The sequence below is a fragment of the Apostichopus japonicus genome, chromosome 20, assembly GCF_037975245.1.
Source record: "Apostichopus japonicus isolate 1M-3 chromosome 20, ASM3797524v1, whole genome shotgun sequence".
In the NCBI taxonomy this organism is placed as follows: domain Eukaryota; kingdom Metazoa; phylum Echinodermata; class Holothuroidea; order Aspidochirotida; family Stichopodidae; genus Apostichopus; species Apostichopus japonicus.
In genome coordinates this window covers 31,673,678-31,691,477 of record NC_092580.1, presented here as the reverse complement: position 1 = coordinate 31,691,477, position 17,800 = coordinate 31,673,678, and the positions used below count along the sequence as shown (strand labels likewise).

Below are 17,800 nucleotides of genomic sequence, written 5' to 3'. Positions count from 1 at the left end.
CCTAAGCATACTTCATGTGCAAAATTTGTCCAGTGGGGAGGGGGTACCCCACCCATGAGATCCCTCTCCCAGGGTGTGGATCACACTACCGCACAATCTGCCAGGCACTCAAATATTCCTGGGCACATCCCTGCATCCCCATAGGCACCCCACCCCACCCATCCACCCACCACTTAAGCATAAATCTGCCTTCCTCCTCCACTTTAACATTAATCTACCCCGAGCCATGAAAAAACAAAACAGAAATGAAGCCTTACGCTTTCCTAGCCCTTCCTGTTTCATGGCCGAGAGAACGGTCGCGGGAGCACTCTGGTTTAAAGTTGAAGTGAACTGAGACTTGAAGTCATACGGTCCCAGTGAGTGAGCCAGGGAGCTGGTGGAGGGCATGTCTTCTATTGAAGGCTTCTTTGGCATTGGTTTTTTCCTGATGTACTGCCTCTTGGGAGTGGGCTGCCAAAAAAATGGCGAGGAAATGTGATCGACTACGGGCATCATATTTATAAAGTGAAGTAAGAGGAAGAGTAAGAGGAATTATGTCTGATCTGTTATTAACTTTACAAGAAATGAATACAATTTCCCCAGACTACTAGCGACTGCAAATTTAAACACACGTTAAGAAAATATATTAAATTATATAATGAAACAGGATATGAAACAGGCACAACATTCAAAGACACCATTGAAATTTATGGATATTGCCCGTGGCTAGTTGATGAACAGCCCTGGCATCAAATTATTCACCAATACCCACATTGCCACATCTCCTTTCTGAAATATAAACATCAAATCCAAACTGCTTAGCTTATAGCAGAAAAGGTAAACAAATTAATTAAATCCCACTGCACTGTGGTATTTATCGGCCTTTTAGTCCTGTCCAGGCTAAACGGCCGTTTTTTGCCCGACCTTTCATGGAACTTTATCAAATTAATTTTCAAGCCGTGAGGGTATCACACTATACCTTATTGGCAAGTCTTGCTTTGGCGTCCGCGAGTCCTTCCTCCACATGAGCCTTCCTGACTCCTTCCCGGTGAGGTCGATTCATCTTTGGTACCGGCATGACTACTTTGGCTTTGGGGTTCCAGGGCATATCTCCCGGATCCCTCCTGGTGTACTTTTGACGACTTTTGGGAGACAGAGCATCGCCTTCGTCGTCATCCAAGCTGGGATAAACTAAAGAATAAGACACAAAACGTCAGAGAATCGAAGGTTAAGTACCAGATCATCCTCCTCTTCTGGACAGACATTGAGCAGAGGATTGAACAAAGAAAGGGACTGGTGTCAATCTGTGTAATTCATAACTTGACACTATAACATTTACAGAAAACAAGAAAGGAAATAAAACAAACATGACATTTTTCCTTTTTCACATGTACGTGATAACTTCAACAGAGCTTACTTTGCACAAGTTTAGCCAAGATAAAATGGGAACTTGATCCTTGATGTGTTCCTTGATCATTGATCCTTGATGCACAGTGTTGTGGGCAAGAAAATGATGTTAAGGCATGCACATGGTGGTATTTAAAGGTTGGCTTGACCTGCTATGCAGGGTACAACATTTACATAAAACTAATTGGCTAGCATGGACACATGGTTCAATTAAATCCACTGACCTGAGTTGTAGAAACAACTGTAACAGCTAAAGTAAGGACATAAAAAATCCACTACATAAAACTACAGACTTTTACTCCACTCTCTTACTTACCATATTTTGCATCCTGGAAGCAATTCCTCATATCTTCATCTCCCTCATCGAAATCGTCTAAATATTTCCTCTTCCGTACTCTCCTCGACTTTCTCCCTTCTCCCTCGGACATGTTCTCCTCGTCTGATTTGTTCAATGTCGTCTTCTGAGGTTGCGCTATGGCTAACATACCCTGGATGGCATCTTGGGTCCCTGGGGATGCTGGCTGCTGCCTTTAAAACAATTCCAATGAAAATTTATTACCACCATAGTGTAAATAATATATTTTACATAACACACTTTAGACCAGTATTCATAATACACCTTTTGTTAAATTAAATATTCATTTTCAATGTTTTTAAAAAAAAAAATTATTACACACAGTTGCTATTTTCCAAAACTTTTTATGTTGTTCTGTGAGTGAACAGGTTCAAAGCAATGCAGGGAAGTAATTCATGGATTTAACATTAAGCAACAAGAGGGGGGGGGAGGGCACATATGGTCTTCTTGCTTCTTAACATGTAGGTGTTTTTATGAAAAAATGTTATATTTTATGCATTATCTTAGCCTAGTAACCAAAGTTAGAGACAAATAGTAATTGCATACATATGGAAGAGTACATAGATAGAGTACATAGATAGATAGAGTACATAGATAGATAGAGTACATACATAGATAGAGTACATACATAGATAGAGTACATACATAGATAGAGTACATACATAGATAGAGTACATACTTAGATAGAGTACATACATAGATAGAGTACACAGATATCTAGATTACATAGATAGAGTACATAGATAGAGAAGAGTACATAGATAAAAAGCAACATGATTGTTTTTACTATTTTACGGAAATGCTAATTACTCGTTCATTAGGGTTCGCCAAGTAAAAATTATATCACAGTAATCTCTCTTTCATCAATCACAAGTTGCTGATATATAAATGAATGTAAGTGACAATGGAATGCTAAATATTCCAGATAAATGCAATATGGAACCTTTAAGAATGGTCTCTGTGTTAGACTTGGCAGTCCAGTCACTTTGACTAACCTGACACTAAAGCTTAAAGTGTTATTTCACAACGACTAACGTAGAACTGAAAAAAAAAACTGGAAAAGACAGAAAAAAGATCAGCCTGTACTGATATTCCTTTTGAAAGTTTGCCATCAAACATTGAAAACATTTTCCACTAAAGACATCCTTTATACATCGACTTACTTGAGTTCAGCCTCGATATCAGCTACACTGATGTGTGGCAATGGAGCAGCACCGTCCAACTTACTGGCCTGTAGGAGGGCATCGACATTACTAAAAGTAGGATTCTATCAAAGAAAACAATCATCCATCAAATCTTATGAAATGAACTAGAAAAAAAGATCTGTAAGAGGGCAGAAATTTTAATCCCTTCTACATAATGGCACACCTCTCCTCCCCTCCCCGCCCCTCCCCCCCCCTTCCTTGCCAACAAACATCCTAAACTTCAGACCTGAATAAGGTACTGACTTGTAAGAGTTCATCAACACTGCTAATTGAAGGGAAGAGAAAACATAGACTTCAGATAATGAAAGAAAATACTTATATCTAAAATAGAGATCCAACTTACAATAACAATGTCACAACCTCTTACATTTTATATTTTATTTCCCATATATAAAATATATTTTTGCTTACATATTCCTATAAAATCAAATAACATTTGCTAAAACAAGTCTTCATCTAGGTAAATATATCAATGTCAGCGGGACTGGTGTTTCGATCCCAGCAGGACAGCTGGTTATCAATCTGCATGGGAAGAAGATCCTACTGGGATCAAAATCATTACAATCTTCCCTGCTTATAGCAAAAACCACCTGGGACCAAAAACAGGGGAGATTGAATAACTACCCGAGTTGGTAATGCTAGCCATGCTGAACGCTCCTCTGCACAAATTCATGATTATACACACAGTGTACTATTTCAGTGGTCTAGCTAAACTTGTCTTCACACACAGGAAACTGGTGCTAGCCATCAGTGTTGTGTTTACAATCATACCGGTGGCTGGTCAATTAATTAGGTTTGCTCAAGGATGAATCCTTATGGCAGTACTTGGGGAAGTGTATGCTATCAAGTAACAATTATTGATGCTCGAGTGAATTTGAGGAGGACTGTTTTTCTATAGGCAGGCTTGACCATCCTGATGGCCGACACTCTAACTGTAACATATTCTACATAGTTTTGGATATTGTATAAATTCTTACGGTTGGACTTCTGTCCGAAGGCATGACATCCTCGTCCGAATCAAAGCCGCCGGAGACGTTCGTCAAACTCCCTTTGTGAACGGCTTTAGAAGAAGAAGAAGCTGGACCCTGATTTGATGATTTACCATTGACTGTAAAAACATGAAGATTTCTGCCATAAAATGATTACCTAAATCCAAAAGTATTACTTCGATTAATATTGTTACGACCGCTTTCACGAACAACCATTACTGAATGGCAACTGTGATGTCAGATGTTAGATATGAGAGGAAAGATGTTTTAAAATCTTGAGAAATTCTGCTGTAATAGCAAATGTACCTCACCTAGCATTCTTTGCATATAAGAATTGGGGTTGACGATCAATGTCATCTTCATTACCTCTTGAGGCTAATAATCTCCTAACTGCAGCTGTTTTGGGTGCACTGCACTAATTAATACTTAAATGAGTCATGTGAAAAGTGGGATATTAATTAAGGATAAAAATATTGTATGGCAAAGTCTCACAGCTGTCAGCCCACTACTGAGAGGAACAAATTTGAAATTTCTATTGTGAATTTTTTTTTTTTTTATATTTAAAACACATGTTACTACTTTTAGTAAATGAAATAACAAAGTCCTCAAATACAACTAGTCTATAAACGGAATGTTTGGACACTTAGAATCCGAAATTTTAGACATTTCTCTATTGAAAAGACACTGCTTTAAGGGATGGCTTACAAGACAATTTGAGCTTGAGAGGGCCAGAAGATGATCCTGCAAGCATCTCAGCTGCCGTCTTCATCTTGCTCTCCTCAGAGACATCGTCGACGACGATCTCCTCCTCTCCTAAGCCAGCAACGAGAGGTTGGAAGCCTCCTTTCGATGCAACCACTGAACCAGTTTTACTAGAGATCAAAGGAATATTTAAAATGCAGTTACTATTACATTGTGACAACTTCTAATGTTAAGACTTTTCAACCATTCTCAGGGAATATTTCATCCAGCATTACATCACAAAAATGGTCCAAAGTCCCACATATATATAACACATGATTCACAGGCTATCCACACATGATTCACAGCTAGGCTATCCACACATGATTCACAAATAGGATATCCACACATGATTCACAACTAGGCTATCCACACATGATTCACAACTAGGCTATCCACACATGATTCACAACTAGGCTATCCACACATGATTCACAACTAGGCTATCCACACATGATTCACAGGCTATCCACACATGATTCACAGGCTATCCACACATGATTCACAGCTAGTCTATCCACACATGATTCACAGGCTTTCCACACATGATTCACAGGCTTTCCACACATGATTCACAGCTAGTCTATCCACACATGATTCACAGGCTATCCACACATGATTCACAGGCTATCCACACATGATTCACAGCTAGTCTATCCACACATGATTCACAGGCTTTCCACACATGATTCACAGGCTATCCACACATGATTCACAGCTAGGCTATCCAAACATGATTCACAGGCTATCCACACATGATTCACAGGCTATCCACACATGATTCACAGGCTATCCACACATGATTCAAAGGCTATCCACACATGATTCACAGGCTATCCACACATGATTCACAGGCTATCCACACATGATTCACAGCTAGGCTATCCACACGTGATTCACAGGCTATCCACACATGATTCACAACTAGGCTATCCACACATGATGCACAGGCTATCCACACATGATTCACAGCTAGGCTATCCACACATGATGAACAGGCTATCCACACATGATTCACAACTAGGCTATCCACACATGATTCACAGGCTATCCACACATGAGTTTAGTCTGACACTCAACGGAAGATACAGAGCTAATGTAACCGACTTCCTTCCAACGCTACTTTCCTCACCTGATAACTTTGCCGTTGGAAAGAACTAATTTAAACTTTTTGTCTGAGGCAGCGGTAGCAGCCTTGAGATCCCCTTTATTCGGGGCTGACTTTCTGCCAGCACTTTTGTTCTGAGCTTCTGCTCTGTAAGGACTCTGGAAAACATTAAAGAAACCAAACCTGTCAAAGTGCATCCATTATATAAAAAAAATAGCAAAACCATGTACCAGGTTTACTCCAGTCAGTGAAGCACTGCTACGTAGGAATCCTAGGAATTTTTTTAATTGGACTAATATGGTGCAATAAGCTAGTAGCCTCACCCCAGGGACACAACCACATATACTCCGGGGGGGGGTATGCACCGGCACACGGAATATTCCAAGAAATCCTGGTGTACAGTACACTTATATTTAACATGTAGATGTGGTAAAACTTAAACAGTCCCAACATTCTTCAACATTGTTTCAAAAGTTAAGTACCCTCCATTTCATAACATCTCAGCCCCACCTCCCCCCCTCCCCCCTCCATTACAAAAAAAGTGGTTGCACCCCTGGCCTCATCAGTTGTAGAAAAAGCAAACGCAACTTCCGCCCTACTTATTATATACAAATCAGACTGGGCCTATAATATTTGGCTGAAACTTGATTTGTTTTCTACTGTAACAAACATTCTTGAGATATTAACTTTCTGCCTTTAATACTGAAACATGACACTAACAAAACATTTTCTGCTTATAAATATTTCCATGGAAACAGACAAAGACATCACATATGCGGCATTCTTCTTTAATCTCATAAATGAAAGCAACTTGAAAATATCTTACAAAAAACAATGTTTTACATCATGTTTTCGTGTACACATGTCAAATAGATAATAACCGCTTTTTTGTGCTCCCGTAACAAAAATAAATATGTTCTAGTATGTCATCAAAAACTAAAATCAGCAGAGATAAAAAAAAAAAAAAAAGGCCAGAGGAAAAAAACAAGGAGGAGGATGTCAGATATTCAGACTTACATTTTTTAATGATGGACTAAGGATTTGTGCCGGCATGAGATGGGTCAGCTTCTTGGACTTGACTTTGGTCTCGACCTTGACCGGTTGAATTTCGTACTCTTCCAGGATCTCGTCGTCGATCGCTTTATTTCGATTTTTCTTCTTCCCTTTCTTTTTGGCCTGCAGTTTCTGAAGAAATTTAAAATGTCACAAGGAATGCACATTTTGCAATCATAGAAATCCAGTCTGGTTTCTGACCGGGGTTCACCCACCCAGTCGCTGAGTCTGTTAGCTAAGAGAGATTGTCACAATATCACATTTCATTTGGCATCCGATGAACTCTGATGGACTAAGATATGCATAATTGTAGTACGCAAAAGGTTCTCGATGTAAAGTCGAGAACAGAGGTTTAAAAGATTTCAATGTTTGAAATAAAAATGAATCCCTTTAATATGACAGACAAATATCATAGGATATGGAGTATATGACTGATAGTTGAGGACATCTTAAAGCACTTAAAGAAGCAGGCAACATTTAAACGAGTATGAAGAAATCATGGTTATAACTTGAGAAAAGGTCAACCTCTGTAGCTGTTAGGTTATGTTAGATAGAAAATATTTCCAGAACAATAGAGAGAAAAGCAAAATGCAAACCAATGCAATGTGTGAAGGAGGTTTGGAAATCAGCAGCACACAACAACTCTGAAATGCACATTTCAACCATCACCCCCCACCCCCCCACACCCAAACCCCTCCCCTCCAACTGCCCCAAACACAGTGCAAACCATAGACCAATTATTACTGTCTATTCATGCATCCTGCATGTTGTGGGACTCGGTCAATGCCTTATGGTGAACTTAGAGAGGATTAACTTGCTCAGGCTTGGATGTTTGCCAGTAAAGTCTCAGCACTGAACAATGTGGACTTGACCATAACAACTCAGGTCCAAACTACATTAAGATCCACCCATTTAATTATATGTGGGTGACTGTGAGACTTACCTCTAGTGCTTTCATTTCCCTGTTTAGGTCCCTGATCAGCTTAGTGTAGACTCAGCACTAATCACTGTGGACTTGACCATAACACTTCATGTCCAAACTACATTAAAATCCACCCATTTAATTATATGTGGGTGACTGTGAGACTAACCTCTAGTGCTTTCATTTCCCTGTTTAGGTCCCTGATCAGCTTAGTGTAGTTAATACTGTCCGGTATTTCTGCCAGGTGGTGTCTCAACTGAAACAAAATGAACAACGAAATGACTTTATTGTTTTTAACAATCTTAATGAACAGAGAAATAACAGGGTAGGCATAGCATTATCACATAACAGCTATCACAGGACAAAAAAAAAGGATTGTCTTGAAGTAAGAAAATTATTCACCTCCTACTTTCAAATATTCTATTTCATGACAAATATCACAAAACTGCCAATAATTATAATGATTGAGGTACTGTACCAGTTTTCTTAGAAATTACATGTATCCCTAAACTGGTATATCTGGCCTCATAGCTTGGTAGGTTCAGAATATGCATTTTAAACTTACCTTGGGAAGTAATAGATGATGTCACATTTTAACCATCTCTTTTTTTAATATTCATGAAAATAACAGCTAGCAGAAAACCGTATGGAATATATAATATTTAATATACTGTTTTAAACTAACTTTAAGTCCCTTAAACCTACCCTAAAGATCTGTCTCAGATTCTTTCAGACTTTCATGGGAGGTATTTAAGTCCCACTTTTGATATTCATGCAACAAAGTACCAATATCATTACTGTTTCAAGCACATTTGATGGCAAGAGAAGTTTTAATGGAAAATGCAGTCAACTGCTTCAAAATTAGGGAGAAACGTACTGACCTCTCTTCTACTCGTCCAAGATTTAAGAGTGTTGACCATAACCCTGGTGCTGTCCAGTAGATATGAGATACTCTTGGATGATTCATCAACGTTATCCTCTGAAAGGTGAGAAAGATAAGAAAAGGAGAATAAAGGTGTCTTGAAAGACACAATCTATAAGTAAAAGTATTTGTTAAAGCTCCAGGTGCTTACTTGTTCGATTTGAAAAAAGATTGGAAATGATTTTCTTTAAATATTATGCTAGCAATACTTTTAAGCAACTCTATGATATAAAGTAAAAATAATTGCTGGGGTTTCCTTTTCTGCAAGGCAAATCTAAATATGTTCCATCTATCCCACTTCCTTTCTGCTTCCCCTGTTCAGCCCCAAATATTTAAGATTGAGTTGAAAATGTGCATTTCTCAACAGCATAACGACTCAGGTAATTTGAATATGGTGTATTCCCCTTACTTTTTTCTATCTCAGCATATTTATACTAAACATTACCAACTCCTATCTCCACAAGACATCTTTAAGTTGCACCCAGTCATCAAATCAACCATTAGCTCCTCTGGGTAAACTCCAACCTAGTCTTATCATAATTTAAACTACCCCACCATTTCCCCCTTCACTCCCACCTATAAATCTACAATTGATACCTCTGCTCTCATCAGAGCCAATCGCAAGGTAAAAGCAACAAAAGTGAAAACGGTAAAAGTAACAAAAGTTTTTTATCAAGGGACAAATCTATTGATCTCTCATTTCAAGGGGGAAATGTCAAACTGCTGCTGCATATTTCTAAAAATGCCATAATTCGTTGGATATAAATAACAGCCACGCAACAGGATGAAGTGTGTAAAAATTTCCTAGTCAATTAAAATGGCAGGTTTTCATGGTTAAACCAACTTATTCATGATCATTAGCCCTTAATCCAATCAAGAAAACCAACTTTGGTGCAGGGGTAATGGTCGCCCCCTTTTCAAAAAGACACAGGTCTTCATGTCTATGTCTAAGCAATTCTTTTCCCTTACCCTTAATTCTCTGTATCAGATGCTTGGCAGCAAACCAGATTGTTGTCTCGAACCACGGAAACTGGAACCTCTGAGGTGTCTTCAACCGTTTTTCTAGATCGTACACCCTATAAAACAATAGAACATTGTGTACAATATGAAGCTGCTATTGAAAGAAATGTCAACGAGTCTGTTGCTAACGATGAAATCATAATATGGTAATTCACAATGATTATTGTAATTAAAACAGTCACCTGCAAGGCATATGATAATGAAGAACGATCTTCCTCTAGTATTACTTTGTTTTTAAATTATCTCCGGCAATGTTAACGATGGGTGCGTGCGTGCATTCATCTGACGCTAATTCAGTTAGAGAAGCAATATGATAAACATTTTATTATCACAGAGATGTCTAGTTGGATTGAAGAATAAAAGATTCAAAGATAAAAAATATTTCCTCTGACATTTAGGAATACCATAACTAATGCCCAAAAATATACTGAGAGTTGCATTTCCTAATTTATTCTTCTATTCCCAGTATTTTAGAATTTCAAAGTAGTCGCAAAAAAAATATGTTGATTGGAATAAAAATATGACGGTATAATTTATTTCTTGAAAACACATTTCAAGGAAACACACTCAAATGAAATTTTGCTTCAGTCTACTGTATGCAAACCGAGTTTACAAAATCGGATACTCACTTTATTTGTAAACCTGAGTTAAAACTGTGCAAGAAATTTCCTCCAAACACTAAACTATCCACAGATGTAAGAACTGCATGAATCCAACCTGCACGAGTGAAATACCACAATGACTGAGTGTTAGATACGGCAGCTTGTTCTTAAAAAATCAAACATTCTTTACATGTGCAATAATGCGCAGGTGTGCTGTTTACATAAGAAGTTGACAACATGATTTCTCCTTGGATATAGCTTACATGTATCATTATAGAGATTGAACACAGTTTGTAACAAGCTATAACAAGTTTTAGAACCATGGTTATACCCCAACCAAACTGCCAGAATATGATACTTACTTTGATGTATGTATTAAACCAACACTAAACCAATGAGTAAATGGTTGTCAGCTTCATTTATTAACGGAACAGCAGACAGAATGAATAAACCAGATGTGACCTAGGTGTGACCTCCCACTAGATAGACAAGATTTAGTCCCACAGTAACCTTGTCTGTCTGAACTTAAAGTACCCACTATCGTTGAAAGCTTTTTGGTGATTGTGCAAGTTTGGATTATGTTTATATTTCCAACATTTATTTCCATAAAGAGAAAAAAGGAGGAACATTTGGGTTTTAATTATTTGTCAAACTTTGTGGCTCTCTCTTTCATTCTCTCTATCTTAGTATTTATATCAGAATATTTTCTCAAGTTGGTCGGTTACATAACACAGAAGAGTGCGATCCTCAGCTCCTAGCCTAACACACAGAATAAATGTAACGAACGTACTCTTTACAGGACTGAATATACTCTTAACAGGACTGAATATGTGAATCAGTCTTATAAACCACAATATATAATACTATGTGGGTACGGTTTTAATTAGCATTTAGGACTGGGAATAAGTTTCTTAAAAAAAAAAAAATTAAAAATTGGGGGGAAAATGATGGAAATAGATATTCATGACTGAGGCACATGAAAGAATTATTTTTGGACTGAAAACAATTTTGATTACATTGAGTCTGTAGAGAGTCCTAATCAAAATGGATTACCTGTTGGAATAAATAATGTTTGTCCCTGTTTGACAACAGTCTTGTAGCAACCATCCACTGTACTTCCAAGAAATATTTCCGACTGTTTAGGAGAGGACGCCCATTCTTCATACAATTTCAAATTTTGATCTGTTGGCTTTACTAGATAGAACACCTTTTCACCCTGATGAAAGAAATTGTCAAATTTAGTGAAAAAAAAGAAAGAAAAAAAAAACGGACAAATTCCGTGCATTTTGAAAACATTGGCATTTTAAGGGATATCTACGACCCAAATATCACAAGAGTTTACGGTTTCACCAAGAATTCAAATAAATTATGCATATTCATAAAATTAGTGATGAAATGAGACGTTCGGTGAACAGAGGTGCAGGCAAATAATACTTCAAAGGGGAAAATTTGACCATAGGAGACAATGTGTCTTTGGAATCCATCTTTACAAATGCAAGAATTCACAACAAGGTTGAACAAAGTGTATTAAAGCTCATATTTTAATAATCTCTGCTTCTGAGAGAAATCAACCTCCACCCCAAGATAGAAAAGAAATCATCTTAAGGACATTCACAAACCACCAAATAAACAATATGCAAAGGATTCTATTCATAGTGTTTTTCTAAAATGATATCTTGAGGTAGAGGCAAGGTAATGATCTTTTCACATTGTCTTTCGAGAGGGATATGTTTTGACTCTTTCTGTTGTCCCGTTATATGACTTTCAATTCTCAATGAAAAAAAGATGCCCTTCTTACAGAGAAGGGTCCCTTTTACCCTGAGCACATGATACCAGACAGATGTGCCACCAAAGTCTACATGAAAGTCTGTGTAACTGTTCTTCACACCCATCAAACAGTACTTGGAAACTTGCGGTTTGGCATATACAGCATTTTCTGGCAGATCCTCTGGCCACATATTCTCCACCCAACTTATTCTTCTTACGATAGCAGGTGCCTGTACAAGATTTGATAATCTGCGAGATAAATTAAAAATGCCAATAATAATTATATAACCTGATATTTAGACTACAACTCCAGTGGGAGCAGGAGTGGATCTAGGGGTGTGCACCCTCATTGACCTTTGCGACCCCACACAAAGATTAAAAGTAGACTTAATATATATCCTATATATGGCTCAGAGTTCGCCATTTCATGTCAAAGATTTCGTTATTCGTTCGTGCAGAGGACAGCCAGACTCCCCTAATGTATATTCTAAATATGGCTCAGAGTCAGCTTCAACGACCTCGGGGGCCAAAACCACCATTTTTCAAATCCTGGATCAGCCCCTGGGGAGGGGATTTGGATGGCATGGGGATGGATTTCAGAGGGTTAGTCAAACTATTACAATTTTACTTTCCTGTGGTGTTGCAGTCAGATGAGGTAAGATCTACCAACAATGTTTATATGCAGTGTTCTCCATATGTTGACATCCGTTCACTTGTAATCACAACAACCAAGTTAAGTAGGGGTATAGTCAACATACTCCAAATAAGGATATAGCTCGCTTGCAGCAGCTCATAGTGGGGTGTACATTTCTCTTTCATCAGAACTTATCATGTTTAAATTATTTCATTGGTCTACCTTCGGGATACTAAGGATAAGCTATGAATCTAGCAACAAAAGACATACTTGGTGTTGCTAAACTCTAGGCTGATGACGTTGAGGGCCTTGTCTCTGTTTGGACTGTTGTAGTACTCCACCCACTCTCTCATCAGCATCTTACACTCCTCTTGTCTAGAGACATCGATCACGTCTATCTCTGTCATGGAACCTATCATCGAAAAACATGTTTGGAGGTCACAATGTGAGCAACAATGGAGGTCAAACTGTGATCAACAATGGAGGTTATAATGTGATCAACAATGAAGGTCACTATGTGATCACAACAATGGAGGTCAAACTGTGATCAACAATAGAGGTTATAATGTGATCAACAATAAAGGTCACTATGTGATCACAAAAATGGAGGTTATAATGTGATAAAAATGGAGGTCACTATGTAATCAACAATAGAGGTCAAATTATGATCAACAATGGAGGTTATAATGTGATCAACACAAGAGGTTATAGTTTGGTCAGCGATGGAGGTCACTATGTGATCACAAAAATTTAGGTACAAATGTCATCAACAGTGGAGGTCTTCAATACAGGTTATAAAGTCATCAACAGTGGAGGTTGGAATGTGATCAGCAATAGAGGTCACTATGTAATCAACAATTGAGACCACAAAGTGATCAACCTCCCAATGAGATCACAATGAAGGTCCAGACTGATAGCAGTGTTGTTTAGTGGTCTACAAAATATCAAAAATTAAGACGACATAATCTTTAAAGTTTAGAGTATCTATACCGCAGAACCTTCCTCACAAAGCCACATCCTGTCAACAACTTTAGACGAGGTCCGAGATACTTATGTCACCAATTAAGGGAGCAAAAAATCTCTATTATGAAAACAAATATAGCTTTTGACAATCTTCTGACAGTCTGACCATGTGAGTGGTTTAATGTTTCTCTCACCGACATATTGTTCAACATCTGAGACTGTAAATGTGGGTGGTGGGACTAGTAACCCCAGCCCTTCTTTGTTCTCCACCAGTATCGGCACCTTAAATCCTTTCTTCTCCAAGTATCTCTCGCTGAGGTCATGTCCTGTTGTTCTTAAGATGATCTCATCTCCATCGGGGAAAAACCGCGTCTTGAGATTCTTGATAAAGATAAGGGTTCCCGATTGTACTGGCTGAAAGAAAAGGAACAGTTGCATTTTATTGAAATTTTTGAAGTAATCTAATGAGAAGATTTTGTGTGCTAACTTTGAAAGTATGACAAAGACTGCAGTAGTATACTGGTATTGTGTGTATCACAAGATCAGCAGATGAGGTCAACTTTCCTAGTACAACACAATCAATGAAAATATGAAAATGAAAGCTTTACATAGTTGTATGCTAACTTCAACATGGTAATGAAGGAAAGTTTTTGGCAAATAGCAGTGAGCCTATTACCACAATGGTTACAATATGTTAACAATCTTGGAAGGATCTGTCATGACTGGTAGAACTTTGTTGTAGTGGCATTGTAGTTGTTGACTTGTCACCCCAAGCTGACTCAGTTTACAGCACAAAATTCCCATTAGAGCCTAAGAAAATGTAAACTGCTTTTAGAAATGTCTGGCCTTGATGAATATAAACTGGGTGACATCAAAAGTGCATAGATGACAAGAGGCAAATTACTTTATGGGATGGAAAGGGTTTGTTCAATGAGTCTGCTAGATTAATGTTACAAGATTTTCAAGTATTTTTCATCCAGGGCTGCCGTCACTAGCATGTACATTAAGGAGAATCACTATAAATGGTTACTATCATAAACATAAAGTAACTTTAGCATGACAAATGTTACATTAAAATAATTTAATTATTATTATATTATCAAGAGTTCCTTACTGAGTTTGCGTCATAGTCTTCTGTGTAGTCGTGCCTGTGAAAATTTATTCTTTTCTTCACTGGAGATAACAGAAAACAGAAGTAATCTTGGTTATTCTACAGTAAGTACAAAGAGTTTGTACTATAAACATCAACTGTATATTTGTTAGCAACTTTGCTTTGATTCAATTACGCTGACATGTGAGAACTGAACAGGAAACGTAAACTTAAACAGAAATGTTTCAAAAAAATAAACCAGCTTAAAACCAGTACATTAAAATGACACCTAAGGTTAACATGATTTTTTTCCCTTGGCATTAATGTTACTCTATATCATTAATGCTGCTGTTACAATGTATGTGATGTGGCCGAGTGGATTAAGGCTGTGGCATTTGAAGCAATGAGTCTTAGCAATGGGGAAGTTCTGTTTTGAAATCCGGCCGGGTCATAGTAAGGTGGGTTTTTCATCCAAGAGCACTCTACGGTTTGCCATCTGAAATGACTTTCTAACTGGAAAACTTTCCAAATTTGAGTTAAAACGTTGAATTGGAATCCACCCGACATGTAAGTTGTAATCCATAAGCCCTTGGGGGTTTCTCCCACATTTGTGGCCGCTTAAGTGTCATAAAAATAAATGCTGATTACTATCATGTTAAGTCGTCTTGTAATTTGTACCTAGAAGAGAAAGGCGTCACAATTTGCAGTAAGCAGGGTATAATTTTAGTGTTCAAATTTTGTGTAGCAGTTTTGAAAGGTTTTTTGTCTCTTATAATATACGATGGTTCCTGTGTAAAAAAAACTGCTATATATCTTTGGATTTGTATAGCAATTTGACCATTTTGCATCGCATTTTGCACCGCATTTTGCATTGCATTTTGCATAGTGATACTGGATCAATTATTCCCTAGTAAGGTTACAGAGTAGACAAGCTCTATACTTACGGACTAGGGGTCCATGTTTCATTGTACAAGTCGGACAATGGTACTCTTCCACATCAGCCGATTGATCTTCCCTGACATTGACACAGCTATAGATGAAAGAGATGTCAGGCAGACTATTAGCGAGAAAAGTTTCTCCACCAAAAAAGGTGGCATTTACAGATCAAACTTAACAGTAGAATCAAAAAGACTTCACTGTATTAGTAATATTCCAGTCTGTACAAAGTACACCCAGTACCTGTAGAAACTGGTGCAGTATGTTATATGTATCCATGTGTAGCACATCTACCATAATACAGGATACAACATACCTAGGCCAGGGTTTAAATTCTACTTTGAATAAGTACTACTTATGTAAGGACTACTAATGAGAAGTATCAATTGCTTCTGCAGTCAAAATGCCAACAAATCAGGGAGAATAGATGAAAAACAAAACGAGATACGCCGATATCATTCTTGAAATTTCAATCTAAATCCGATGAAAGGAAAACTGAGACACAGCTTAATATAGTTATAATAGAAGATCTTTAAAAACTTTAAACACTGCTAAAATGGTTAAACAAATTCATACGTTTCTAGTAATCAAATCAGAGTAAAGCAGTTTCTTGTTTAACATGTGACAGCACTGATAAATTTGTGAAAGTTACATTTCTGAACACCATAGGCAGACTGTGTTACAGTTAGCATGCACTAAAACTTGAACGTTACTGTATCTCAGCTGGCCAAATTAACATAATAGTAGGAGCTATAGTAATAGGCCTTGGTCTGTCATTTTTTCTTCCTCTCGTCACACTTGGATTGGAATTCCTGGAATACTATGGTTATCTGCACTGTCTATCGTATCTTGCACCATTACAAAGATTTGAGTATTTCTTTCCCATTTGTTGTGATTTTGAACAACAACCAATTGCTACTTCTCATTAAATGTGCACACACCTTGTGGATATTTGTACACTATTGTAACTACAGTTTTGGGATATGCATAGCAATTCAACCAAAGTAGACCGTTGAAAATTGCCCAAAAAGTTGCTTGGCTATAATGTCAATCCAAATATTCTTTGTGGCTGGCCAGAAATTCTAAGAATTTGTTATTTGCATTGTAATTCAATGTTTTGCCATTAGAAAAATGAGTATTTAGACCAAAATTCTTTGGATAAAAATTTCCTTGCTAAAATGTGTATTTTATCCAGAAATAAATTTTGACAAATGAAATCACTGAGATGTGCAAAATTGTATAGCCAGTGCATTTGGCAGAATATGCAATAATGGCAGAACTACATCACTACCTTCTATTAGTAAGGAGCAAAAGATTTCACATTGCTGATCCTGCTATTGTCTTACTTAATCACAGTATTTCACCTACAGTATTTTCATTCAATTGGTGTTTGAATTTGATGTTTGATAAGTCTTAATGATTTCAATCACATAAAAGAGTGTCAGTTTCTTTGCTTACAAGTGAAAATGTAAAGTCTGTAATTTGTTTTAGGCCTTTCATCACCAGTTAGCCTAACAGTAACATTGGAAGCTTTTAGTTTTACAGTTTCATCCTGTTCTAACTTAACTTCAGCTATTTATTTATTTCCTAGCCTTTTGCGTATTGGCTTGTATTGACACTTTTGATCAAACTGACAGGAAATGCTATAGGCCTAGTCTTTGCTTCATCTTCTTTTGTTTGTATTCCTTTCTTTTCGTCTGTGATTTAGACCGAACATGAATTCAGCATTTCGCGTTACTAGTCCTCTATGTTATTCATCACACACTAACGAGTTAGCTTACACTCCACTACATTAATATGCTGAACTAAAAGCCTAAGCTTAAATTTCTTTTTGCGTGTATACGATAGGCTAGTCGTTGTACTATGGCATAGTGGCGGCCTTGTTTATGCAAAAGACAGAAAAACAAAAAGAAGTCTTAATAAAAAATTATGAAAAGTAACATACTTTCCGTGAAACCAATCCTTACACAGGTCACATTCTATCATAAACCTGGAGGGATCGTAGTGTTGCTTGCAAATACAATAAAGAGTCTCTGAATCCATTTCGAAGTTCGGACTCCGAGTTAGTAAATAAAACAGCTAGTATACGCATTTCGTCAAATCAAAC

The 17,800-nt window shown here is 37.5% G+C and overlaps 1 protein-coding gene across 2 annotated transcripts in view; it reads right to left on the bottom strand.

Annotated features, from left to right (window-relative positions):
* Positions 1 to 17,800, bottom strand: part of LOC139961303 (histone lysine demethylase PHF8-like) — a 23,945-nt gene extending 6,145 nt beyond the window's left edge. For both annotated transcript variants that reach the window (XR_011790803.1, XM_071960429.1), the window contains exons 1-19: positions 17,639 to 17,800; positions 15,702 to 15,787; positions 14,782 to 14,840; positions 13,862 to 14,081; positions 12,975 to 13,116; positions 12,121 to 12,319; positions 11,357 to 11,519; positions 10,331 to 10,418; positions 9,651 to 9,757; positions 8,641 to 8,738; positions 7,929 to 8,015; positions 6,802 to 6,969; positions 5,809 to 5,942; positions 4,641 to 4,807; positions 3,924 to 4,054; positions 2,905 to 3,008; positions 1,703 to 1,914; positions 959 to 1,170; positions 258 to 450 (exon numbers count right to left, since the gene is read on the bottom strand). Coding sequence is in view for 1 of the 2 variants with exons in the window: in XM_071960429.1 (XP_071816530.1) it covers positions 258 to 450; positions 959 to 1,170; positions 1,703 to 1,914; positions 2,905 to 3,008; positions 3,924 to 4,054; positions 4,641 to 4,807; positions 5,809 to 5,942; positions 6,802 to 6,969; positions 7,929 to 8,015; positions 8,641 to 8,738; positions 9,651 to 9,757; positions 10,331 to 10,418; positions 11,357 to 11,519; positions 12,121 to 12,319; positions 12,975 to 13,116; positions 13,862 to 14,081; positions 14,782 to 14,840; positions 15,702 to 15,787; positions 17,639 to 17,736 (2,668 nt within the window). In the remaining variant the exon portion in view is untranslated. The remainder of the gene's footprint in view (positions 1 to 257; positions 451 to 958; positions 1,171 to 1,702; positions 1,915 to 2,904; positions 3,009 to 3,923; positions 4,055 to 4,640; positions 4,808 to 5,808; positions 5,943 to 6,801; positions 6,970 to 7,928; positions 8,016 to 8,640; positions 8,739 to 9,650; positions 9,758 to 10,330; positions 10,419 to 11,356; positions 11,520 to 12,120; positions 12,320 to 12,974; positions 13,117 to 13,861; positions 14,082 to 14,781; positions 14,841 to 15,701; positions 15,788 to 17,638) is intronic.